Source organism: Macaca thibetana, chromosome 20, assembly GCF_024542745.1.
Source record: "Macaca thibetana thibetana isolate TM-01 chromosome 20, ASM2454274v1, whole genome shotgun sequence".
In the NCBI taxonomy this organism is placed as follows: domain Eukaryota; kingdom Metazoa; phylum Chordata; class Mammalia; order Primates; family Cercopithecidae; genus Macaca; species Macaca thibetana.
The window spans coordinates 48825748-48852953 of NC_065597.1; the positions used below are offsets into that span (position 1 = coordinate 48825748).

General features: G+C 52.8%; 2 protein-coding genes across 7 annotated transcripts in view; one reads left to right on the plus strand and one right to left on the minus strand.

The window, feature by feature from the left end:
- Positions 1-27206, minus strand: part of TUFM (Tu translation elongation factor, mitochondrial) — a 250029-nt gene that overhangs the window by 5264 nt on the left and 217559 nt on the right. The gene's annotated exons all lie outside the window — the stretch shown is intronic.
- SH2B1 (SH2B adaptor protein 1) lies at positions 15395-25768 on the plus strand. 6 transcript variants are annotated; one of them, XM_050773925.1, is made up of 10 exons: positions 15395-15528; positions 17598-18619; positions 18915-19016; positions 20473-20564; positions 20675-20850; positions 23345-23548; positions 23755-23966; positions 24099-24323; positions 24730-24829; positions 25007-25768. In XM_050773925.1, coding segments are annotated over exons 2-10 (2052 nt in total). In that variant the 5' UTR covers positions 15395-15528; positions 17598-17680; the 3' UTR covers positions 25009-25768. The 6 variants fall into 6 exon arrangements, with proteins under 6 accessions (XP_050629882.1, XP_050629883.1, XP_050629881.1 ...); XM_050773926.1 differs by having other exon boundaries at positions 24099-24270; XM_050773924.1 differs by lacking the exon at positions 24730-24829.

Sequence of the window (27206 nt, forward strand, 5' to 3'; positions counted from 1 at the left end):
TGGGCAGATTGCCTGAGTTCAGGAGGAGTTCGAGAACAGCCTGGGCAACATGGTGAAACCCCATCTCTACTAAAATACAAAAAATTAGCTGGACTTCGCGGTGTGTGCCTGTAGTCCTAGCTACTCAGGAGACTAAGGCAGAATAATTGCTTGCACCCGGGAGGCGGAGGTTGCAGTGAGCCGAGATGATGCCACTGCACTCCACCCTGGGCGACAGAGTGAGACTCCGTCTCCAAAAAAAAATTTTTTAATGAAAACTCAGAGGAGTTTGAGAAACTCTGAACTAGAGCTTTATGATGTTCAGGCATTCATATTGTTTCACCATCAGCGCTCCCAGTCCTACCCTGGGTAGTAGGATCTATTATTTCCCCCATTTTGCAGATACGAAAACTGATGGTCAGGGTGATTAAGGAATCTAACACCGCTAAACCCCAAAAAGCGTGCACACTGCACTGTAGCATATATATATATATTTTTTCTTTTGAGACAGAGTCTCACTCTTTTGCCCAGCTGGAGTGCAGTGGCACAGTCTCGGCTCACTGCAACCTCCATCTGCTCAGTTCAAGTGATTCTCCTGCCTCAGCCCCCCTAGTAGCTGGGATTACAGGCGCCTGCCACCACGCCCAGCTAATTTTTGTATTTTTAGTAGAGATGGGGTTTTGCCATATTGGCCAGGCTGGTCTTGAACTCCCAAACTCAAGTGATCCGCCCACCTCGGCCTCCCAAAATGCTGGGATTATAGATGTGGGCCGCCATGCCCGGCCAGACTGTATATAATTTAACTAGCATTTTACTGCTCAGATAAAGTGAAGAACTTGCTAAGACTTCTCTCCTCCTGGCCCTCCAATCAATCAGCTCTGCTTAGGAAAGGCTGGTATCGTGTGTAGTATACATGGGTTTTGTTTTTGTGTGTTTTTTTTTTTTTTGAGACGGAGTCTCGCTCTGTCACCCAGGCTGGAGTGCAGTGGCGCGATCTTGGCTCACTGCAAGCTCCGCCTCCCGGGTTCCTGCCATTCTCCTGCCTCAGCCTCCTGAATAGCTGGGACTACAGGCGCCCACCACTGCGCCCGGCTAGTTTTTTGTATTTTTAGTAGAGACGGGGTTTCACCGTGGTCTCGATCTCCTGACCTCGTGATCCGCCCGCCTCGGCCTCCCAAAGTGCTGGGATTACAGGCGTGAGCCACCGCGCCCGGCTGTTTTTGTTTTTTTTGACAGAGCCTTGCTGTGTGTCTCCTAGGCTGGAGCATAGTGGGGCAGTCACAGCTCACTGCAGCTTCAGCCTCCCCAGGCTCAAACCATCCTCCCACCTCAGCCTCCCGAGTAGCTGGGATTACAGGCATACACCACCATGCCTGGCTAATTTTTGTATTTTTTGTAGAGATGGGGTTTCACCATGTTGGCCAGACTGGTCTCCAACACTGGGGCCCAAGTAGTCTGCCCACCTTGGCCTCTCAAAGTACTGGGATTACAGGCATGAGCCACCGTGCCCAGCCTAAAAGGGTTTTCTTTGCTTCTACTCTGTACCTAAGTCACTTCACTCCTAGTAGGAATTTATCCTAAGACTACTGGCCACTAGCAAGTTGTGAGTTTTTTGGGAGTGATATTTGAATTAATGGGTTCTATTTTTGTGGTGCTTTTTTTTTTTTTTTTTTTTTTTTTGAGACGGAGCCTATCTGTCGCCCAGGCTGGAGTGCAGTGGTGCGATCTCGACTCACTGCAACCTCCGCCTCCTGGGTTCACTCCATTCTCCTGCTGAGTAGCTGGGACTACAGGTGCCTGCCACAATGCCCAGCTAATTTTTTGTGTTTTTGGTAGAGACGGGGTTTCACCGGGTTAGCCAGGATGGTCTTGATCTCCTGATCTCGTGATCCACCTGCCTTGGCCTCCCAAAGTGCTGGGATTACAGGCGTGAGCCACTGCGCCCGGCCATTGTGGTGCTATATTTATTTTAATATGTATTAGCTTGAAAAAAAACTGGCATAAGTAAATATCACGTTTTAAAAAACAAATCAACTTAAAAGAATACTGTTTGGTAGATAATATTATGGGTGCACTGGGTGCAATGGCTCACACCTATAATCCTGTAGCAGGATGAGCCGCAGACAAAACTCCTCAGACACCGAGTTAAAGAAGGAAGGGGTTTATTCGGCTGTGGGCATCGGCAAGATTCCTGTCTCAAGAGCCGAGCTCCCCGAATGGGCAATTCCTGTCCCTTTAAAGGGCTCACAACTCTAAGGGGGTGCGTTTGAGAGGGTCATGATTGATTGAGCAAGCAGGGGGTACGTGACTGGGGGCTGCATGCACCAGTAATTAGATCGCAACAAAACAAGATAGGGATTTTCACAGTGCATTTCTATACAGTGTCTGTAATCTATAGATAACATAACCAATTAGGTCAGGGGTCGATCTTTAACTGCTAGACCCAGGGTGTGGTGCCAGGCTGTCTGCCTGTGGATTTCATTTCTGCCTTTTAGTTTTTACTTCTTTCTTTGGAGGCAGAAATTGGGCATAAGACAATATGAGGGGTGGTCTCCTCCCTTAATCCCAGCACTTTGGGAGGTCGAGGTGGGCAGATCACTTGAGGCCAGGAGTTCGAGACCAGCCTGGCCAACATGGTGCAACCCCGTCTCTACTAAAAATACAAAATTAGCTGGGCGTGGTGCACGCCTGTAATCTCAGCTACTCAGGAGGCTGAGGCAGGAGAATTGCTTGACCCCAGGAGGCAGAGGTTGCAGTGAGCCGATATCATGCCATTGCACTTAGCCAGGGTGACAGAGTGAGACTCTGTCTCAAAAATAAAACAAAAACTATTATGGGTGGTATGAATATATGGCAAATTTTTTGGAAGGTAGTGAACGAATGGCTAGAGTTTAGGAAACACGGTGTTCAGAAAAGAGCCCAAAGGGAGAAAATTTTTTCTAGAGCTGTTGACCGTAGCATCCTCTGTATTAGTGAATGGCTCAGTCAGAAGTCTTGATTTACAGATAACAGATTTTACATTGGCTGGGTTAAGCAGAAGAGGGATTTGTTAAGGGTATTAGACAGCTTACAGAATTGTGGGGCTGGCTGGATAATTCCAAGCCATAGAACTGATCTGACCTGATAAGAAAACTGCTGCTACTGTCACTACCATCAAACGCTACATGCCAGGATTTAGACTCGTCTGTAATAGCTACTGCTGGGGGCACTGAAACCAATTCTGCTATTGCTTGAGACCAGGAGTTCGAGACCAGCCTGGGCAAAATAGTGAGACCTTTTCTCTACAAACATAAAAAAAATTAGCCAGATATGGCAGCACATGCTTGTATAATCCCAGTTACTAGGGAGGCTGAGACAGGATGATCACTTGCACCCAGGAATTTGAGGCTGCAGTGAGCAATGATAGCACTACTGTACTCCAGCCTGTGTGACAGTGCAGACCATGTCTCTAAAACACAAAGGGCCAGGTGTGGTGGCTCATGCCTGTAATCTCAGAACTTTGGGAGGCCGAGGTGGGCAGATCACGAGGTCAGGAGACAGACCATCATTGCTAACATGGTGAAACCCCATCTCTACTAAAAATAAAAAAATTAGCTGGGGGTGGTGGCACACTCCCATAGTCCCAGCTACTTGGGAGGCTGAAACAGGAGAATCACTTGAACCCAGGAGGCAGAGGTTGCAGTGAGCCGAGAACATGCCACTGCACTCCAGCCTGGGTGACAGAGCGAGACTCCATCTGAAAAATAAAAGGGCCGGACATGGTGCCTGCAATCCCAGCACTTTGAGAGGCCAAGGCGTGTGGATCACGAGGTCAAGAGATTGAGACCATCCTGGCCAACATGGTGAAACACGTCTCTACAAAAAAAATACAAAAATTGGCCGGGCGCGGTGGCTCAAGCCCGTAATCCCAGCACTTTGGGAGGCCGAGATGGGCGGATCACGAGGTCAGGAGATCGAGACCATCCTGGCGAACACGGTGAAACCCCATCTCTACTAAAAAAATACAAAAAACTAGCCGGGTGAGGTGGCGGGCGCCTGTAGTCCCAGCTACTCGGGAGGCTGAGGCAGGAGAATGGCGTGAACCCGGGAGGCCGAGCTTGCAGTGAGCTGAGATCCGGCCACTGCACTCCAGCCTGGGCGACAGAGCGAGACTCCGTCTCAAAAAAAAAAAAAAAAAAAAAAAAAAAAATTCAAAAATTAGCTGGGCAGGTGGCACTTGCCTGTAGTCCCAGCTACTCGGGAGGGTAAGGAAGGAGACTTGCTCGAACCTGGGAGGTGGAGGTTGCAGTGTGCCAAGATCGCACCGCTGCACTCCAGCCTACCGACGCAGCAAGACTCCATCTCAAAAAAAAAAAAAAAAAAAATCCAAAACAGGACTCTCCACTTCCTCCCACTCTCCTTATACATCTGAACGTGGGGCACCGCTGTTCTCCCCTCCCCTCTCCCCACACCTACGCCCCTCCCCAGTTCTGATTCTCCAAACGGAATCCTCAGTGTGACCACATCTCGCTATCTCTGTCAACACTGGTTCAATCGGGATCATCTCTCATCCAGGTTACTACCTCAGGAGCTCTCCAGCGGGTCTCCTGGCTTCTGTTCTCTTTCCCAATGCCTTTCTTCTTTTTTTTTTTCCAAGATGAAGTCTTGCTCTGTCACCCAGGCTGGAGTGCAATGGCATGATCTCGGCTCACTGTAACCTCTGCCTCCTGGGTTCAAGCGGTTCTCCTGCCTCAGCCTCCAGAGTAGCTGGGATTGCAGCCACCTGTCACCACGCCTGGGTAATTTTTTCGTATTTTTAGTAGAGATGGAGTTTCACCGTGTTGGCCAGGCTGGTCTCGAGCTCCTGACCTTGTGATCCACCTGCCTCAACCTCCCAAAGTGCTGGGATTACAGGCATGAGCCAGTGCGCCTGGCCGCCTTCTTTTTTAAAAAAAATACATGTATTGGGGCCAGGCGCGGTGGCTCACGCCTGTAATCCCAGCACTTTGGGGAGCCAAGGCAGGCAGATCACAGTCAGGAGATCAAGACCATCCTGGCTAACATGGTGAAACCCTGCCTCCACTAAAAAATACAAAAAATTAGCCGGGCATGGTGGCAGGCGCCTGTAGTCCCAGCTACTTGGGAGGCTGAGGCAGGAGAATGGCATGAACCCGGGAGGCGGAGCTTGCAGTGAGCTGAGATCGCATCACTGCACTCCAGCCTGGGTGACAGAGCGAGACTCCGTCTCAAAAAAAAAAAAAGGCGCGGTGGCCCACGCCTGTAATCCCAGCACTTTGGGAGGCTGAGGCAGGTGGATCACAAGGTCAGGAGTTCAAGACCAGTCTGACCAACATGGTGAAACTCTGTCTCTACTAAAAATACAAAAAATAGCCGAGTATGGTGGTGCACACCTGTGGCCCCAGCTACTCGGGAGGCTGAGGGAGAAGAATCGCTTGAACCCAGGAGGCGAAGGTTGCAGTGAGCCGAGATTGTGCCACTGCACTCCAACCTGGGCGACAGAGCAAGACTCCGTCTAAAAAAAAACAAAAACAAAAACAAAAAACATATATTGGCCGGGCACTGCAACCTGCAACCTCTGCCTGCCGGGTTCAAGCAATTCTCCTGCCTCAGCCTCCCAAGTAGCTGGGACTACAGGCGTGCGCCACTATGCCCAACTAATTTTTTGTAGTTTTAGTACAGACAAGGTTTCACCATGCTGGCCAGGCTGGTCTCGAACTCCTGACCTCATGATCCACCCACCTCAGCCTCCCCAAAGTGCTGAGATTACAGGCATGAGCCACTGTGTCTGGCGCCCACACACCCCCTTTTTTTTTTTTTTTTTTTGTAGAGATGGGGTCTCCCTATGTTGCCCAGGCTAGTCTCAAATTTCTGGGCTCAAACAAATTTCAAATTTCTGGCTCAAGCAATCCTCCCACCTTAGCTTCCCAAAATGCTGGAATTTCAGATGTGAACCATTACGCCCAGCCCCCAATACCTTTCACATCCATTCTCCATGCAGCAGCCAGATCAGTCTTTATTTATTTTTTATTTTTTTTGAGACGGAGTCGCTCTGTCGCCCAGGCTGGAGTGCAGTGGCCGGATCTCAACTCACTGCAAGCCCCGCTTCCCGGGTTTATGCCATTCTCCTGCCTCAGTCTCCCAAGTAGCTGGGACTACAAGCGCCTGTCACCTCGCCCGGCTAGTTTTTTGTATTTTTTTAGTAGAGACGGGGTTTCACCATGTTAGCCAGGATGGTCTCGATCTCCTGACCTCGTGATCCGCCCGTCTCGGCCTCCCAAAGTGCTGGGATTACAGGCTTGAGCCACCGCGCCCGGCCAGATCAGTCTTTAAAATGTGCATCGTCCCAGCACTTTGTGAGGCCAAGGTGGGAAGATAACTTGAGCCCAGGAGTTCCAAGACTAGCGTGGGCAACGTAGCGAGACTCCATCTCTACAAAAAATTTGAAAAATTAGCAGGGCATGGTGGCAGGCACCTGTAGTTCCAGCTCTGTGGGAGGCTGGGGCGGGAGGATCACTTGAGCCCAGGAAGTCGAGGCTGCAATGAGCTGTGATCACACCACTGCATTTCAGCATGGGTGACAGGGCAAGATCCTGTCTTAACAAAAATAATAATATAAATAAAATATTGACCATAAATGAATCCTCCCTAAATGACTCCTCACTGCACTTGGAATAAAATCCAAGTTCCTACTTTAAGTGGGCGATTTGTATCTCAATCATGATAGGTGAATTATGTCTCAATAAAACTGTTATTAAAAAAATAATAAGGCCAAGTATGGAGGCTCATGCCTGTATGTAATCCCAGCACTTTAGGAGGCCAAGGAGGGTGGATTGCTTGAGCCCGAGAGTTTGAGACCAGCCTGGGCAACATGGCAAGTCCCTGTCTCTACAAGAAGTAGAAAAATTAGCTGGGCATGGTAGTGCACCCCTGGAGTCCCAACTGCTTGGAAGGCTGAGGCAGGAGGATCAATTCAGCCTGGGAGTTCAAGGTTGCATTGAGCTGTGCTCAAGCCACTGGACTTTTGCCTGGGTAACAGAAGGAGACCCTGTCTCAAAATAATAATGACAATAATAATAAAATTCTCTGTGTGTCCCACAAGGCCTGCATAATCTGGCCCCTGTCCACCTCTTTGAACCCATATAGTACAACTTTCATTTCCTTCACTCCCCTGGCCACAATGGCCCTTCATTTTTGTTTTTGTTTTGAGACAGAGTCTCCCTCTGTTGCCCAGGCTGGAGTGCTGTGGCACAATCTCAGCTCACTGCAACCTCCACCTCCTGGGTTCAAGCGATTCTCCTGCCTTAGCCTCCCAAGTAGCTGGGATTACAGATGACTGCTACCACACCCTGCTAATTTTTGTATTTTTAGTAGAGACAGGGTTTCACCATGTTGGCCAGGCTGGTCTCGAACTCCTGACTTCAGGTTATCTGCCCACATTGGCCTCTGAAGGTAGCTTACAGGTGTGAGACGCCATGCCTGGCCCACACTGGCCCCCCTTTGATTTTGCAAACATTCCATGATTGTTTCTTTTTTTATTGTTGAGACAGAGTCTCACTCCATCACCCAGGCTGGAGTGCAATGGGGTGATCTCAGCTCACTGCAACCTCCGCCTCCTAGATTCAAGCAACACTCATGCCTCAGCTTCCCAAGTAGCTGGGATTACAGGCAAGTGCCACCATACGCGGCTAATTTTGTATTTTTAGTAAAGACGGGATTTTACCATGTTGGCCAGGCTGGTCTCGAACTCCTGGCCTCAAGTGATCTGCCCATATCTGCCTCCCAAATTGCTGGAAGTATAGACGTGAGCCACTGCACCTGGCCCCCATGATTGTTTCTACCTTGATTTTCTTCATAGCATCTATATGCCCAAAATTATCTTTCTAGTTTGCTTGTTTTCTTCCCAGCTCACCAGCTCATGGCGGTAAGAACTTACTTTTTAATTTTTATTTATTTATTTATTTATTTATTTATTTATTTATTTATTTTTGAGACGGAGTCTTGCTTTGTCACCCAGGCTGGAGTGCAGTGGTGCTATCTCCACTCACTGCAAGCTCCGCTTCCCGGGTTCACACCATTCTCCTGCCTCAGCCTCCCGTGTAGCTGGGACTACAGGTGCCCGCCACCACGCCCGGCTCACTTTTTTAAATGTATTTTTAGTAGAGACAGGGTTTCACCGTGTTAGCCAGGATGGTCTCGATCTCCTGACCTCGTGATCTGCCCGTCTCGGCCTCCCAAAGTGCTGGGATTACAGGCGTGAGCCACTGCGCCCGGCTGGCATTGTTCTTAAGAGTAAAAAAGGACGGGTGCGGTGGTTCACACCTGTAATCCCAGCACTTTAGGAGACCAAGGTGGGTGAATCACGAGGTCAGGAGTTCAAGACCAGCCTGGACAACATGGTGAAACCCTGTCTGTACTAAAAATCCAAAAAAAAAAAAAAAAAAAAAAAGCTGGTGGTGGTGGCGGACGCCTGTAATCCCAACTACTTGGGAGGCTGGGGCAGGAGAATCACTTGAACCCGGAGGCGGAGATTGCAGTGAGCCCAGATCACGCCACTGTACTCCAGTCCAGGCAACAGTGCGAGACTCTGTCTCAAAAACAAAACAAAACAAACAAACAAAAAACACAATGCCTAATGCTTAAGTGAATCAGTATTTGTTGGAGGAATTATTTATTAAATCATTTCAGTTGAGCATTTGCCTTGGGCTTAGTAAGTTTCCTGAGGTTTTCAATGGAAAGCAAATTTTGTATTCATGTTCATTTTTATAAATAAAGATGAGTCGCTGTACCTTCTTGGCCCTCAGCTTTATTATCTGCAAATTGGGGGTGGAGGTTAAATCATACGATGATCTCTAAGATTTCTTGTAGCTCTAAAACTTCTAAGAGGAGGATGGGGTCTGGTGCAATGGAAATGAGTACTGTGCTAGTTAGGAACTTAGTGGCACATTAAGGACTAGGTCCCAGCACACTGTCCTTGGTGCCACTGAATAAATCCTTCCTCAGTGGAAACTCAAAGGCATCCTTCACTCTTCACTCTTCCCAAGAGCCTGGGAAGTCTCTCTGGTTAAATCCCTTGGCACCAACCCCATTACCTCGCCAGAGCCAGGCCAACATCAGCCCTCTTGTGGACCACTGCACCAACTTCTACTCTGCCCCCTGCCTCCCCAAGTCCCTGCATGCCAACCCTGAGTGTGCTTCCAAACCCAGGGCTCCCGTCACACCCATGTCACTCTGATGCGATGGGAGACATCACAACTGGAAGCACTTGGTGAATGTCACACAAAAGCTACTAAGTAAAAGGTACTTGAGGCCGGGCATGGTGGCTTACACCTGTAATCCCATCACTTTGGGAGGCCGAGGTGGGTGGATCACTTGAGATCAGGAGTTCGAGATCAGCCTGGCCAACATGATGAAACCTCGTCTGTACTAAAAATACAAAAATTAGCTGGACGTGGTGGTGTGCACCTGTAATCCCAGCTACTTGGGAGGCTAAGGCAGAATTGCTTGAACCTGGGAGTTGGAGGTTGCAGTGAGCCGAGATTGCACCACTGCACTCCGGCCTGGGTGACAGAGTGAGACTCCGTCTCAAAAAAAAAAAAAGGTAGTTGAGAGGTGGCCTAGGTGGACCACCCATGCATGGCTTCCCAGAGGAGGCCACACTGTCCCCCATCAGGTTCAAAAGTTCACAAGAATGGCTCACAATGGGGAGTGTGGGGGGAGGTGAAGAGGCAAAAAATAATATAAATGTATTTATTACCACCTAACTGTACACTTAAAAATGGTAAAGATGTAAATTACACATGTATATTTTACTTAAATAAAAACAATGACTCATAGAACGCAGGAAAGCACTACAGTTGGGATTACAGCTTTACAAAGAATACAAAGCAGGGCCAGCCAATGAAGAGACACACAGGGAGAGCTGGGAGAGCGGGCCACCAAGCTCCCGTGCCCTCTCCCCTGTGGAAGCGGGGCATGTCACCTCCCAGCACATCAATGCATTTGCTGACCAGAACACCCACTGAGGTTGTGTCTGGAGTTCTTATTAGTAAATCACTAACCATGTGATTGGTCTTATCCTTGGGCCCCCTCCCCTCCCTGGGGGTTGGGCTGGCTCAAAATCCCAACCCTCTAATCACAGGGTTGGTCTTTATGGTGACCAGACCCCATCCTGAAGCTACTGAGGGCCTGCCATGAGTCACCTCATTAGCAAATACTCAGGTGTTAGCTGGGCACAGTGGCTCACGCCTGTAATCCCAGCATTTTGGGGGGCAGGTGTGGGTGGCTCACCTGAGGTTAGGAGTTTGAGAGCAGCCTGGCCAACATGGGGAAACCCTATCTCTCCTAAAAATACAAAGATTAGCTGGGTGTGGTGGCCCATGCCTGCAATCCCAGCTACTTGGGAAGTTGAGGCGGAAGAATGGCTTGAACTCTGGAGGTGGAGGTTGCAGTGGGAGCCAAGATTGGGCCCCTGCACTCTACCCTGGGAGACAGTGAGACCCCATCTCAAACAAACAAACAAAAAACAAAAAAACTCAGGTGTTACATAAGGAACTTCTGAATAACAGACATTTCTTTTTTTTTTTTGAGACGGAGTCTCGCTCTGTTGCCCAGGCTGGAGTACAGTGGCCGGATCTCAGCACACTGCAAGCTCCGCCTCCTGGGTTTACGCCATTCTCCTGCCTCAGCCTCCCAAGTAGCTGGGACTACAGGCGCCCGCCACCTCGCCCGGCTAGTTTTTTGTATTTTTTTAGTAGAGACGGGGTTTCACTGTGTTAGCCAGGATGGTCTCGATCTCCTGACCTCATGATCCGCCCGTCTCGGCCTCCCAAAGTGCTGGGATTACAGGCTTGAGCCACCGCGCCCGGCCATAACAGACATTTCTATGACTCAGGAATTTCCAAGTGTTTTGGAGGCTCTATGCCAGGAACCTGGGACAAAGACCAGCCAAATTATTTTTAAAATTTTATTTATTTGGCTGGGCACAGTGGCTCATGCTTGTAATCCCAGCACTTTGGGAGGCCTAGTCGGGCAGATCACTTGAGGCTGGGAGTTAGACCCGCTTCACTAAAATGGTGAATCCCCGTCTCTGCTAAAAATACAAAAATTAGCCAGGCCTAGTGGCGCATGCTTGAAATACCAGCTACTTGGGAGGCTGAGACATGAGAATCACTTGAACCCGGGAAGCAGAGTTTGCAGTGAGCTGAGATCATACCACTGTACTCCAGCCTGGGTGACACAGAGAGACTGTTTGTTTCTCAGAAAAAAAAAAAATCATTTATTTGTTTTTATTTTACAGACAGGATCTTGCTGTGCATGATCTTGGCTCACTGCAACCTCTGCCTCCCTGGTTCAAGCCATTCTTGTCCCTCAGCCTCCTGAGTAGCTGGGATTACAGGCATGGGCCACCACACCTGGCTAATTTTTTTGCATTTGTTGTAGAGATGGGGTTTCACCATGTTGCCCAGGCTGGTCTCGAACTCCCGGCCTCAGGTGATTTGCCTAGCCTCCTAAAGTGCTGGGGTTACAGGCGTGAGCCACCACGCCCAGCTTATTTTTTATTTTAGGTTTGGGGGTACATGTGAAGGTTTATTACATAGACAGACACCTGTCATGGGGGTTTATTGTACATATCATCACCCAGGTATTAAGCCTAGTACCCAACAGATAAATTCTTTACTAAATGACAGAAGATCATTGGGTGATGAAAGCTGGGCTGATGAGACAGCCCTATTTTATTTGCTGGAGCTATGGGGAAAGCTATACTCTTTCTGCCAGGGTTGTTTAAGCTGGTAGAATGAGGCTTGGCTATTTTGCTACCTACGAGAAGACAACCTGCCTGAGAATGAAGACAGTCCAGGGAGCCAGGCATGGTGGGTCACACCTGTGGTCCCAGCTACTGGGGAGGCTGAGGTGAGAGGATCGCCTCAGCCCAGGAGTTCGAAGCTGCAGTAAGTGATGATTATACCACTGCACTCCAGCCCAGGTGACAAAGCAAGACCCTGTATCAGAAAAAAAAAAAGAAAAAGAAAGAAAGTCCTGGGAAAAGCAGAACTAAAAGAGACTGAGACCAAGTTCAAATCAACATCGTTTGAGCCTCAGGCTCCAGCCATGCCTGAAGTCATTCTATCTCTGATTTTTCAATTATTTAAACCAATAGACCCCCTCTCTTTTCATGTTTAAGTTAGCTGAAATTAGGGTTTCTAGCAGTTATAGCGGAAAGCATCCCGAGTTTTACATCCCGGCTTTTGAGGAAGAAGGGTTTCTCCCCTTCGTATTAATGACTTAACCTGGGCCCTGGGTAATGTCCCCACCAACCTTCCCCGCAACCTTGCTCCTTCAGCAACCATCCTCCCTACTGATTCCTTTCCCCTTAACATTTCCAACAAAATCAGATCTTCCTCAAGATAGAAACAAACAAGCAAACCTTTCTACCTTCTCACACTTACAACCTGCCTTCTCTCTCTCCTTCCCTTTTCAGCCAAACTGTGTAGAACATCTCTCCACATCTTTCCTCCCACTTCTCGAATCTTTTTTTTTAAGACAGAGTCTTGCTCTGTCGCCCAGGCTAGAGTGCAGTGGCACGATCTTGGCTCACTGCAACCTCTGCCTCCCAGGTTCAAGCGATTCTCCTGCCTCAGCCTCCCAAGTAGCTGGTATTTCAAGCACACACAACCACACCGGCTAATTTTTGTATTTTTGGTAGAGATGAGGTTTCGCCATGTTGGCCAGGCTGGTCTCAAACTCCTGACCTCAAGTGATCTGCCCACCACAGCCTCCCAAAGTGCTGGGATTGATTACAGGAGCCACCACGCCCGGCACTTTTTTTTTTTGAGACGGAATCTTGCTCTGTCGCAGTGGCATGATCTCCCCCACTGCAAGGTCCGCCTCCCAGGTTCATGCCATTCTCACAGGCGCCCACCACCATGCCCGGCTAATTTTTTGTATTTTCAGTAGAGACAGGGTTTCACCGTGTTAGCCAGGATGGTCTCGATCTCCTGACCTCGTGATCTGCCTGCCTCAGCCTCCCAAAGTGCTGGGATTACAGGCGTGAGCCACCGTGCCCGGCCTTTTTTTTTTTTTTTTTTTTTTGAGATGGAGTCTCGCTCTATTGCCCAGGCCGGAGTGCAGTGGGATGATTTCGGCTCACCACAGCCTCTGCCTCCCGGGTTCAAGTGATTCTCCTGCCTCAGCCTCCCAAGTAGCTGGGATTACAGGCATGTGCCACCATGCCCGGCTAATTTTTGTAGTTTTAGTAGAGGTGGGATTTCTTTTTTTTTTCCAGGTTCATAATTTATTGTACAAATTGAATTATCACATGATGAGTTGGGATTAGCTTCTCCAGGCATGGGAACTTAACAGATGAGGTTAAGAACTGTAGACAGTTTAAAATCCATTTATGTTGCTTTCACAGCTGGAGTTTTTTTGGACCTTAACTTGAAATATAAGACAATCAAAGCAATGCTTCCATATGTGGCCAGTACACACTGCCAAAGCCAAAAATTCCGCAGCTGGTGTCCTTCAACAAAAGTAATCACCTCTCTCTCCGGCCGGAAGAAGCCGCCTCCCCCGCACGCGTTTAACCGGCCACCGCGAATCGGCCTTCTGAGGTGGGATTTCACTATGTTGGCCAGGATGGTCTTGAACTCCTGATCTCGTGATCCGCCCGCCTCGGGGTCCCAAAGTGTTGGGATTACAGGCGTGAGCCACCGTGCCCAGCCATCTTTGAACATTCTTAGGTGAGTCAGGATATTTATCCATCTTCCCCTCTTGGGTTATTTGTCTTCGTGTTCCAGGATGGGCACTTGATTCAATCAGCTACTCCGTTCTGGAAATTTCATTGGGAATCTCAGAAAAGAGGCATGCTTCTTCTAGGAGAGTTGCTAAGCTATTAGGGTTCAAGCTTGGAGCTACAAAAAGCCATTTTGCCACTGAGAGAGGAGAGCCTGCCTGAGGGTGAAGCCAAATGCACCGGGAAGGCAGAACCAGAGATGGTGAGCCGCAGAACCAGAGATGGTGAGCCACAGGTTCCTAATCTCTTCTGGCCCCTGTGTTCACCTGTCTGGAATCTGTCTGCTCTGGACTTTTCGATTACTTGGGCCATAGCTTCCTTTATTGTTTAGGCCAGCTGGAGCCGGGTCAATGAGAGACTGGATGGGTGGAGGATCTCACTGTGCTCATGCTTTCCACTACCCTCCATACTTTAATTGTTCTCGATTTCTCTAACTGGCCTTGATGTCTCTTCTGATCTCCAGACCACATGCCCACAGATGTCCCAAAAGCACGTCTGAAATTGACCTCATTATTATTGTTGTTACTATTTTTGAGACAGAGTCTCGCTCTTTTGCCCAGGCTGGCAATGGCAGTCTTGGCTCACTGCAACTTCCGCCTTCCGGGTTCAAGCGATTCTCCTGCCTCAGCCTGCTCCCAAGTAGCTGGGATTACAGGCGCCTGCCACCACGCCCAGCTAATTTTTTTGTATTTTTAGTACAGACGGGGGTTTCACCATGTTGGTCAGGCTGGTCTCAAACTCCTGACCTCAAGTGATCACCGCGCCCGGCCCTGACCTCATTCTTATTTTTTTTTTTTTTTTTGATAGGGAGTCTAGCTCTGTTGCCGGGCTGGAGTGCCCTGGCGCCATTTCGGCTCACCGCAATCTCTGCCTCCCGGGTTCAAGCTATTCTCCTGCCTCGGCCTCCCGAGGGGCTGGGACTACAGGCGCGCGCCACCACGCCCGGCTAACTTTTGTATTTTTAGTAGAGACAGGGTTTCACTATGTTGGCCAGGCTGGTCTCGAACTCCTGACCTCGTGATCCACTCGCCTCGACCTCCCAAAGTGCAGGGATTACAGGCGTGAGCCACCGCGCTCTGATCTCATTATTTCCACCTCCCATCTTCATTTCCAGTTTCAGAGATACAAACTCCCGGACCGCCTGCCTCTCCTCAGATAAACCAAGGTCGTTAAGTTCAGGCTCCGCCTCCCCACAGGGCCGCCCCAAGGTCAGCCGCTTCTTCCCCCGCTCAGCTCCTTGGGGGCGTTGTCCGCGTGCCCCTCCGCAGCGGGGCTGGCGCTCTAGGCTGCAGCGGGCAGTTCACACAGCCTCATCATCTCGCTGGTTTCCGGTGCTCGGCGGCTACTCTAGCCCTCAGCCGGGCCCTGGGACTCTATCCCCTAAGGCGGCTTCTCTATGGTCTACATCGTCCCTTTGTCCCGAATTTCCTCCAGGAGGACGCTCTGGTGGGATCCAAGCCCTTCCCCCACCGCGTCTGTGGCCGCTTTTAGGTGCAACTGGAGAAGGCACTGAAGCCCTACGAGATTCACACCGTCTTCGGTCTCCCGGGGTCGGCGCCGAGCGGGAGAATGGCGGAAGTAAGTATGGAGGTGCCCTTCCCTCCCGCCGCTCTTCTCTATGGTCGCTTCCGTCAGCGACGGGAAAGGGGGTCCTGGCGCCTGCGCGGAACCGGGCTGGGCGCTCGTCGCGTAGTGGGTGGGGGCGCAGGGAGCGGGAGTCGCCGCTGCCGCCGGAGCTAACCGCGGGGACCGAGATGCAGGTGGGACCGGAACCGGAACCCCCCTCTTCAAGTGCCTCTTCCCTCTCCGCGACCCGGCCCTGGCGCCCGAGAGGATCCCTGGGTGGGGGTGGGCGTGGAGGGCCGGGGGCTGGAGGGGCACTCGGCCCCGGAGAGTGCAGCAGACAGGGCTGGTCCCGAGGCGGATGCGGCCCCGGAGAATGGGCGGCTGGGGGGTGTCCAGGGAGTAGGGTCGGGTCGGAGTGGATGGACCACCGGGCCCGGAGGGTCCGAGCCAAGAGCGGAGCCTGCACCCTCCATCACCCGCCCTTCGGGAAATATCAGAACTGAGCCAGGAAGCAGGTGCACCGGGAAACTGTGTCTGAGTCCTGCTTGGCAGAAGAGAAACTGAGTCACCAGCTTAGGAGCCGCAGGGTCAGCGGGCCTGAAGGGGGCTGGGTCTGTCTGCGGTGCAGAGGGTTGGGTGGGCCTGTGTGAGCGGAGGTGGCCGCTGGCTGGAGATTGGTCTGCACCTCTTGGCTGGGTTCCCCCCTGCTCCATGACTCCTGCATCTCCTGGCTCTTTCTCGTTGGTTTGGAGTTGTCCCTGCGGTTGGAGCCATCTGAGCTTGTAGGGTCGAGGCCCAGGAGGAAGGGGAGGGTTCGCCGACTTACAGCCTGGCTGTAGGTTTGAACAGGAGTCTGAGGTCGCTGAGGGTTTGAGAAGACTTTCCTGAGCTGCCCTGGCCCCAGTCCTGGGGCTGTCACCTTCCAGTATTGCGTGGGGGGAGGAGCGCTAACAAAAGAGCCAAGGGTTGTAAATTCCACACCCAGCTCTGCCACTTTATAGTTGTAAGACCTTGAGAGGGCTCCTGCTATCTCTAATTTCTCTTTTAGAAAACTGGAACTATAATGTTTTTCTCCCACATGAAGATAGTAACAATGGCAGTCGTTTAGCGGATGCTTACTTTGCATTCAGCGCTGACATATCCCATTCCATGTAATTCTCTCAACATTTCGAGGGGGGAGGGATCATGAGCTCTGTTTAACAGATACAAACACGGAGGCTCAGAGAGGACGTGGGATTTGTTCAAGATAACATCGCTTATAAGGGGGCTGGACTGGGCACTCATAAGGTGGTTTCAGCCCTGGTCTGACTCTAGTCCATGGCCTTAACCAGAAGGCTAACCTGCCTTTAGGGCATACTCCCCAGTGGGAGAAGAGGAAGGTGAAAAATCCTAGGGCCCCAGCTCTCCCTGTGATGTTTTGTTTATGTGAGGCCAGCAAAGACTTGACCTGACCCAACCTAGTTGCTCCTCTGGGGTCCTTGCGGCCTCTGGCCCCATACTGAAGGGATACCAAAGAAGTGGGCTGCAGCTATTTCAGATCTCCTTCACGCAGTGCGTGTGTGCTGGATTCTGGGGTCAGCTTTCAAGACAATTACTGTTTTGGTCCGTCATGCATCCATCCTCCTTAGTGAATCGGCCCCCTTCGAAGAGCTGGACCCTAAGATGTGTGAGGCAGGCTCTCTAAGGTCTAGAGTCCCAGCTCCCCTCTAGCCTCCTGCGAGCTAGGGCGGTGAGGTGCTATGGCTGAGGTTGGCCCAGCTGGTCCCTGGGGACAGGGACTGTGGAGAGGGGAAAACAGTAGACTTGGAGTTCTGAAACTTTTCTGAGCTTCGGTTTCCTCATCTGTTCGAGGGGTCTTTGAAACCTCTCACAGGGAAAGGTAAGATAACCAAGAGGGAGCCTCTAAAATGGCTCATGGGAAGTGTGACATGAATATTGGAGGATCCGACGTAGAGAAGAGGGGTGATCTGGAAAAGTTCTCTTTTTTAGGGGGAAGGTGCTCCAAAGCCCTCTACCTCTGGATCCAAAGCTAAGGAAATTGGGGACAAACGCGGCAGGCTGGGGCAGGCTGCTGGGGAACCAGTTGGCTGGGGCCTGCGGGGTGCTAGGATCTGGGAGAGGGAAGGGAGGTGTTGGGCTCCCTTCCCCATGGCTCTCTGTGGAGTCTGAAGTAGGGATGAGCATCTCTGGCTGGGGGTGGGATGCAGCCCCCAGTGCGCCCTCAGCAGTGACCCTCGTGTGTGCCTCTCTCTTCCTTCCGCAGCTGCTGCCGCCCACCCCTCGTCTTCTGGCTGCCTCCCTCTTTGTGCCCCGCAGGCTCCCCCTCTCCACCTCCTGGGGCCCATCATGAATGGTGCCCCTTCCCCAGAGGACGGGGCCTCCCCCTCGTCTCCCCCACTGCCCCCACCCCCGCCCCCTAGTTGGCGGGAGTTCTGTGAGTCCCACGCCCGGGCTGCGGCTCTGGACTTTGCCCGCCGTTTTCGCCTCTACCTGGCCTCCCACCCCCAATATGCGGGGCCCGGGGCTGAGGCTGCCTTCTCCCGCCGTTTTGCTGAGCTCTTCCTGCAGCACTTTGAAGCCGAGGTGGCCCGGGCCTCTGGCTCCCTGTCGCCACCCATCCTGGCTCCCCTGAGCCCTGGTGCAGAGATCTCGCCACATGACCTGTCCCTTGAGAGCTGCAGGGTGGGTGGGCCCCTGGCTGTGCTGGGCCCTTCTCGATCATCTGAGGACCTGGCCGGCCCCCTCCCTTCCTCAGTCTCTTCCTCCTCTACAACCTCCTCCAAGCCGAAGCTCAAGAAGCGCTTCTCCCTGCGCTCAGTGGGTCGCTCCGTCCGAGGCTCAGTCCGTGGCATCCTGCAGTGGCGGGGGACCGTTGACCCTCCCTCCTCAACTGGGCCCCTGGAGACCTCATCAGGTCCCCCAGTCTTAGGTGGAAACAGCAACTCCAACTCCTCTGGCGGGGCTGGGACTATTGGTAGGGGACTGGGCAGTGATGGACCGTCCCCTGGGGAAAGATGGACTCACCGTTTTGAGAGGCTGAGACTCAGTCGGGGAGGGGGCGCCTTGAAGGATGGAGCAGGGATGGTCCAGAGGGAAGAGCTGCTGAGTTTCATGGGGGCTGAAGAGGCAGCCCCTGACCCAGCCGGAGTGGGCCGGGGAGGAGGGGCGGCTGGGCCTCCTTCGGGGGGAGGAGGGCAGCCTCAGTGGCAGAAGTGTCGCCTGCTGCTTCGAAGTGAAGGAGAAGGAGGAGGAGGAAGTCGCCTGGAGTTCTTTGTACCACCCAAGGTGAGGCCCCATGGAGGGTTGGTGACTGGGAGCGAGGGAGAGAGTGCTCAGAGTGGTCACAGCCCTGCAGATAAGCTCTGGTGTTTACCAGCCCACGGCCCTGGCGTCGCTCACTTTTTGTTTGTAAAGCTGGCTCCTGGCTCTCTTAGCAGCTGTGGGAAGGACTGAGAAAGCAGTGTGGCTGCCTTTAGTCTAACTTCCCGAAGATGTAGAAGGAAAGATGAATGTCTAGAGGGAAGGGAAGGGTGGTCTTTGCAAACCAAACACCTGGATCTATTTCTTTCTCCTGACCTAGGCCTCTCGGCCCCGACTCAGCATCCCCTGCTCTTCTATCACAGACGTCCGGACAACCACAGCCCTGGAGATGCCTGACCGGGAGAATACGTTTGTGGTTAAGGTAGGAATTCAGCTTCCCACCCGCCGGCAGTGCTTAAGTGTGTTAAGGAGAAAGCCCTCAGCGCATTTAAGCAAGTGGCGTCACTGAAAGGAGGTATGTATATGTGTCCAGTGCCTTGAGAGTGTGTCCCTGGGGCTGCAGCTTTTCTGGGATGGGGAAGACAGGGAAATGTTCTTACTCAAGAATAATGCCTCCACTTCAAAGAGAACTGTGGGGTTTTTGTTGTGGTTGTTTTAGAGAGACAGGGTCTCCTTCTTTTGCCTAGGCTCCGTCTTTTGCCTAGGCTGATTATAGCTCACTGTAGTCTGGTGTAGCCTCGAACTCCTGGGCTCAAGTGATCTTCCTGCCTCAGTCCCTAAGGAGCTGGGACTACAGGCATGTGACACCATGCCTGGCTAATTTTATTATTTATTTACGTTTGAGACAGAGCCTCACTCTGCCCCCCAGGCTGGAGTGCAGCGGCGCGATCTTGGCTCACTGCAACCTCTGCCTCCCAGGTTCAAGTGATTCTCATGCCTCAGTCACCTGAGTAGCTGGGATTACAGGCGTGCATCACTACGCCTGGCTAATTTTTTTGTATGTTTAGCAGAGATGGGGTTTTGCCATGTTGGGCAGGCTGGTCTCGAACTGGCTTCAAGTGATCCACCCCTTTGGCCTCCCAAAGTGTTGGGATCACAGGCCTGAGCCACTGTGCCTGGCCTTACTTTATTTTATTTTATTTTTTTATTTTTTATTTTTGAGACGGAGTCTCGCTCTGTCGCCCAGGCTGGAGTGCAGTGGTGCAATCTCGGCTCACTACAAGCTCTGCCTCCCGGGTTCACGCCATTCTCCTGCCTCAGCCTCTCCAGTAGCTGGGACTACTGGCGCCCGCCACCATGCCCGGCTAATTTTTTGTATTTTTATTAGAGACAGGGTTTCACCATGTTAGCCAGGATGGTCTCGATCTCCTGACCTCATGATCCGCCCGCCTCAGCCTCCCAAAGTGCTGGGATTATAGGCATGAGCCACTGTGCCCGGCCTATTTTATTTTATTTTATTTTTATTTTTTACTTTTTTGAGACAGTGTTTCACTCTGTTGCCCAGGCTGGAGTTGAAGTGGCATGATCTTGGCTCACTGCAACCTCCGCCTCCTGGGTTCAAACGATTCTCTTGTCTTAGCCTCTTGAATAGCTGGGACTGCAGGCACCTGCCACCATGCCTGGCTAATTTTTGTATTTTTAGTAGAGCCGGGGTTTCACCATATTGGCCAGGCTGGTCTCGAACTCTTGACCTTGTGATCCGCCCTCCTGGGCCTCCAAAGTGCTGGGATTACAGGTGTGAGCCACCGTACCTGGCCTCCAGAGAGAATTGGAATGCATCTTGTCTTTAGACATCCTACATACATTGCTCTCATTACGTGTGGATTAAGCCGCCTCCCTGCCCCTGCCCCAGCTGAGGTGTCGTCTCGTCTCTGTAGGTGGAAGGTCCCTCTGAGTATGTCCTGGAGACAGTGGACGCCCAGCATGTGAAGGCCTGGGTGTCTGACATCCAAGAATGCCTGAGCCCAGGGTGAGGAGCCTGACTTCCGTCGCTGAGGGACATAGGGTGGGGTTGGGGAGCAGCCTTGCGCCTCTTACCTGGTGACTTTCCTCCCAGCACCATCTTCCCTGTCTCTGCAGACCCTGCCCTACTACCAGTCCCCGCCCCATGACCCTCCCTCTGGCCCCTGGGACCTCATTCCTTACAAGGGAGAACACAGACAGCCTGGAGCTGTCCTGCCTGAATCACTCGGAGAGTCTACCCAGCCAGGACCTGATGCTTGGACCCAGCGAGAGCAATGACCGCCTGTCGCAGGGTAAGGGTGGAGCCTTAGAGAGCTCGGAGCCTCAGAACCTGCCGTGCGGGGCCCCTGCTGTCAGGCGCCATGACCTCTCCAGACTCCACTGTGCCCCCATCCCTGTTTTCCAGATGCCCCACCCCAACCCCACCAAATGTTGGCCTTTTGTCCCTGAACACAGCCACAGTTTGCTGTTTCGAATCATCGCGACCCCACGCAGGCCCCAAGCAAACCTTAGCCAGCCTTCTGCGCCCAGCCTTGTCACTTTTTCAGTCAGTTTCCTGCCGGCCAGCACTCTAGCTGGAAATAATGGTTGTTTTCTCCAAGCTTCTGGAATACTTCGTAGAAATCTTTGTTTTGCTCTTACTCTGCATCTCTGTGTCTGTCGGGGCAGCTACATTTTCTCTTGACTCCGTACTTTTTGTATACCCAACCCACACACACACACACACACAGAAAGATGTGTTGCCCGGTCCCAACTCATATCTCCAGATTAGGCCTCCACTATAGCCTTTTCTCCTGACCCTCTGTTCTGAGTTCCAGCTGCATAGTGCCTAGCACACAGGCTGTATTCAGTGAATGAACACATGAATCATGGAATCTTAGATCTAGAGTGGACCGTGCATCTCATCAGATCTCAGTAGCTAAGACCAGGGAGAGGACACCTGAGGGTCACTGAGGAAGACAGGGGCTGTGCCACCCTGTCTCCCAAGCCATGCTGTCTGTGCACCACACGCCTGTGTTCTGAGCACTGCCTGCCTGTGACATTTGTGTAGGCTGTGGCCTGCCATTGGACAGACTTGGAGGATGCCCCTAGTGCATACCTGGCCCTGCGCTGTGTCCCGGGCCAGGATGGGGTAGCTAGGATGCCTGAGATGAGCTGCTTGTCCTCTGGAGGTTTTCAGCTGGGTTCACGTCACTCCCTGTAGAAAGCTTAATGTCCCCTGAGCAGCACAAGCAGGAAGCACGTTGGGAGCTCAGGGGAGGAAGAGAGCAGGGGAAGGTGGGAGAGACAGGGACTGTGACGCCAAGCTTAGTGTCCCCTGAGCAGCACAAGCAGGAAGCACGTTGGGAGCTCAGGGGAGGAAGAGAGCAGGGGAAGGTGGGAGAGACAGGGACTGTGACGCCAAGGAGAGGAGAGGACACGCCTGGGGATGCAAAGGGCAAGAGCAGAGACCTGTGGGGAGGGCCCAGGATATGGGGACAAATTGGATGGGATAATTGGGTTAAAGCGGAAGAGACATGAATACAAGGTAAGGTAAAGATCAAGTTGGTGTGGGTTGGGGGAGTAATAGAAGGAGCATCTTTGATGCCTCCTAGAGTTAGGGGGCTTTGTCCTATAGTTCAACAAAGGACACTTTTTTTTTGTTTGCTTGTGTGTTTTTGAAATTTTTTTATTTTTAAAAATTACTGTTTTTGTTTTTGAGATAGGGTCTCGCTCTGTCTCCCAGGCTGGAGTGCAGTGGTGCAATCACAACTTCCTGCAGCCTTGACCTCCCTGGCTCAAGCCGCTCAAGTTGCTGGTACCATAGGCATGTGCCACCACCACACCTAGCTAATTTTTTTTTTTTTTTTTTTGTAAGAGATGGGGTCTCACCATGTTGCCCAAACTGGTCTTGAACTCCTGGGCTCAAGTCATTCTTACACCTTGGCCTCCCAAAGGGCTGGGATTACAGGCGTGAGCCACTGTGTCCAGCCAGAATTCTGTGTGTGTGTGTGTGTGTGTGTGTGTGTGTGTGTGTGTATGTATGTGTGTATGTGTGTGTTTTGAGACAGAGACTTGCTCTGTCACCCAGGCTGCAGTGCAGTGAAACAATCTCAGCTCACTGCAACCTCCACCTCCTGGGTTCAAGCAATTCTCCTGCCTCAGCCTCCCAAGTAGCCGGGATTACAGGTGTGCACACCACGTCCAGCTAATTTTTGTATTTTTAGTAGAGACGGTGTTTCACCATGTTGTCTAGGCTGCTCTCAAACTCCTAACCTCAAGTGATCCTCCCACCTCAACCTCCCAAAGTGCTGGGATTACAGGTGTGAGCCACCGCGCCCGGCCCAGGACTCCTTTTGAATGTCAAAATATTTCAGGCAGCTGGGCACGGTGGCTCATGCCTGTGATCCCAGAGCTGAGGTGGGCAGATCACTTGAGTCCAGGAACTCAGGGCCGACCTGGGCTATTATATAGCGAGACCCCTTCTCTACAAAAACACATATGTATATATTTAAGACATTCTATCCTCCGTTTCTGCAGTAGTCTTTCAGCTGTTGATTCAGAAAAAGATAGAGACACATTTGGACTTTAGGACCTCCTTGCAATAACTCTGCAGTCCCTCAGCAGCACAGGAAGCATCAGTTGGGAGCCATTGGTAAAAGCATCAGGGGTCACTACCCACAGAGCTGTCTGGCATCTTGGCCAGCGACTACACACAGGGTAGACTACTGGTGAGGAAATGGGCCCAGGACAGTCCTTAAGAAGAGGAGTTTCTTGGGTTCTCAGCTTTGCCCTTTTTCTTTCCAGGGGCGTACGGGGGCCTCTCAGACCGCCCCTCGGCATCCATCTCCCCCAGCTCTGCCTCCATTGCCGCTTCCCATTTTGACTCGATGGAACTGCTTCCCCCAGAGTTGCCCCCCCGCATCCCCATTGAAGAGGGACCCCCAGCAGGGACAGTTCATCCCCTCTCAGCCCCCTACCCTCCCTTGGACACTCCGGAAACAGCCACAGGTACCGGAGGTGTGAGTGTGCATGTCTCCAGGCTTGGGTGCCTGCCTTCCTGACCACCCCTCCTGGGATCCCGAGGGAGCTGGCCCCGGGGAGTTGGGGACGCATGCGGGGAGCAGGCGCCTCGAGGGGAAGGCAAGGCTTTTTTCTCCCAGGATGGGGGAGGCTGCCCTGACACCCCGGTTTCCCTCCCTCTCTCCTTCCTGAAGGGTCCTTCCTGTTCCAGGGGGAGCCAGAGGGCGGTGAGGGGGACCAGCCCCTCTCAGGGTATCCTTGGTTCCACGGGATGCTCTCTCGGCTCAAGGCTGCGCAGTTGGTGCTGACTGGCGGCACTGGCTCCCATGGTGTCTTCCTGGTGCGCCAGAGTGAGACAAGGCGGGGTGAATACGTCCTCACCTTCAACTTCCAGGGCAAGGCCAAGGTGAGCCATCCTTCAGGAAAGGCTCTGTTTTGTGCAGAGTTGGCGGTGGGGTGGCGGAGTGCTGCCGGGGGAGGGGGTTTGTACCTGGCAGGATCTTTGCCTCCTACCTCACCTCACCCATCCCGCCCTCAGCACCTGCGTTTGTCGCTGAACGAGGAGGGTCAGTGCCGGGTCCAGCACCTGTGGTTCCAGTCCATTTTCGATATGCTCGAGCACTTCCGGGTGCACCCCATTCCTCTGGAGTCAGGAGGCTCCAGTGATGTTGTCCTTGTCAGCTATGTCCCATCCTCCCAGCGACAGCAGGGTGAGCAGAGCAGGTCTGCAGGGGAGGAGGTGCCCGTGCACCCAAGAAGTGAGGTGTGTGTGCCAGAAAGATGGGGCGGGGGGGCTATGACAAGGAGAAGCTTTGCTTGGGAGAGCAGGGTAGAGGAGGCTGCTGTGCCTAGGGGTTTGGAAGGGAAAGAAATGCGCTGATAGGACACAGGAAGGCAGAAGGCTCCTGGCTGGAGCCGGGGCGGCAGCTGAGAGGTGGGCGGGCGCATCCCCATTCCATCGGATCCTCTGTTCCATTGTCTGTCTGTCTCCTGGACCCATCCTGGCCTCGTCTTTGCCCACCATCGCAGCCTGGCCTTGGGCCTGCCCTTCCCGGGGTCGCTCGGTCTGATCCCCCTCCCTCCTCCCTCAATGTCTCATGTCCCTGTCTGATCTCTCCCTTTCCCCTGCCCCACCGTCCCATCTGTCCCCACGTTGCCCCTCCCCCCAGGCCGGGAGCAGGCTGGGAGCCATGCGGGGGTGTGCGAGGGAGATGGATGCCACCCCGATGCCTCCTGCACCCTCATGCCCTTCGGAGCGAGTGACTGTGTGTAAGTGTGGTCCTCCTCTCACCACCGCCCATGATCCATCTTCCATGGATGGGGGGTTGCTCAGGAGATGGGATGTGGGGAGACAGCCACGCTCCTGGAGGGCAGAGTGAAGGGGAGGCTGCGGCAGGAGCTCACCTGCCTCCACAATTGGTCTGTTTTCTTACCATTCCTATCCAGAACCGAACACCTCCCATGACCCACCCCAGCCCCCTGAACCCCCTTCATGGACAGATCCCCCACAGCCTGGGGCAGAAGAGGCGTCGAGGGCGCCAGAAGTGGCGGCAGCAGCAGCCGCAGCAGCCAAAGAGAGGCAAGAGAAGGAGAAAGCGGGCGGTGGAGGGGTCCCGGAAGAGCTGGTCCCCGTGGTTGAGCTGGTCCCCGTGGTTGAATTGGAAGAGGCCATAGCCCCAGGCTCGGAGGCCCAGGGCACTGGGTCTGGTGGGGACTTGGGGGTGCCCCCAATGGTGCAGCTGCAGCAGTCACCACTAGGGGGTGATGGAGAGGAAGGGGGCCACCCCAGGGCCATTAACAACCAGTACTCCTTCGTATGAGCCGACCCCACCCACTCCACCCTTTTTAAGCCCCCTCCCAGCCCTGCTCGTGAGATTGGGCTGAGTAGGGACAGAGGAGGCCGAAATCCCTCCCCCGTGCTTCCTGACCCTTGTCGGCCAAGGGCATCTTCGATGGTACAAGCAGAGGCTCAAGAGAGGCTCCCGTCACACACTACAGGTCCCCTCCCCAGGGCAGGGGATTTGGGCTCTATGAGCTCCTTGAGGGGCTCTTCTGGTCAGCCCCACCCTGGGGGCCATTTCCCCATTAACCACCCCCAGCCCGAGGCAGGGTGAGGGGGAAGGGCTGTCAGTTATATTAAGGTGGTTGTTGTTGTTGTTTTAAACAAAATGGAGAAGCATAAATAAATAAAAAGGTTTATCTCGGTTCTATCGTGATGGCTATGGCCAGTGTTTGCCATGGGGCCTGGGCAGTTGGGTTGGGAAGGCGGCTCACTCAGTGCCCACAGGCCAGAGGGCTGCCCCAGGCTGAGTCCCTGTCACTATGCAGTGCTGTGCTTTCGGTGCCATCCCTGTCTCTGACAGCCTTGTTTGTGGAGCGCTAAATGATGCTCTTGGGGTCTCCTGTGAGTTCTTGTCACGGGACGGTGCTGTGAATGGCAGGCATAGGGATCTCCAGCGGCCCTTCCTGAGTTATGGCTTCCTACCCTAGAGAGAGCTGGCAGCGAGAGATGGGGGACACGGTGGCTGTGCTGGGAGAGATTGAATGTGGCAGTTGCAGAGGGGCCCGATGCCCCCCTTCTCAGAGCCAAGCTGGGGGGTGGACGGCAGAGAGCACTGGCTTCTCTCCTGGTTTTGCCACTCACTAGCCTGGGCAAGGCGTAGCCACGCTGGGCCTGAGCATCCTCATCTGTGACATATGAAGTTTCATCTGCTGACATGTTTTGCTTGGCCTGGACATGGTGTCCATTTGAGTTTCACATTAAAAATTCAGTTCACAGGCCGGGCGCAGTGGCTCACGCCTATAATCCCAGCACTTTGGGAGGCTGAGGTGGGTGGATCACCTGAGGTCAGGAGTTCGAGACCAGCCTGACCAACATGGAGAAATCCTGTCTCTACTAAAAATGCAAACAATTAGCCGGGTGTGGTGGTGCGCGCCTGTAATACCAGCTACTCAGGAGGCTGAGGCAGGAGAATGGCTTGAGCCCAGGAGGCGGAGGTTGCTGTGAGACGAGATGGCACCATTGCACTCCAACCTGGGCAACAAGAGCAAAACTGTCTCAAAAAAAAAAAAATAGCCGGGCATGGTGGCATGCACCTGTAGTCCCAGCTTTTCAGGAGGCTGAGGCAGGAGAATCTCTTAAACCCATGAGGTGGAGGTTGCGGTGAGCGGAGATTGCACCGCTGCACTCCAGCCTGGGCAACAGAGCGAGACTCTGTCTCAAAAAAAAAAAAAAAAAAAAAAAAAAAAAAAATTCACTGGCTTCTCTTGAAAATCAGAAGATCCAGTAGTGCAGGTCCACTTCCACATCTGCCCCATCCCCACCAGCTCACTTTGCTCCCTGGGAGGCTTGGCCTTGTGGGCATTTGAGTTTATAACGCCACCCACATTGTGGCACACCCCTCCACCCCATTAAACACAGGCTCTGCTGTTGGAATCAGTCTTCCTGATCCGCGGCTGTGCCCTCCAACAGAGGGCACCCCTGGGCTTCCCAGCTCTGGGAGCAGTGGGTGCCAACAAGGAGGGGCCTGGGGCTGAAGAATCCCACCCGCTGAGCTCAGCCCTCTCCCTTCCCCGCTGTCCAGCTCTGCCTTTCAGCATCCTGCCTCACTCCCCGCCCAGGCAGCATGGAGCCCACACCCTCATG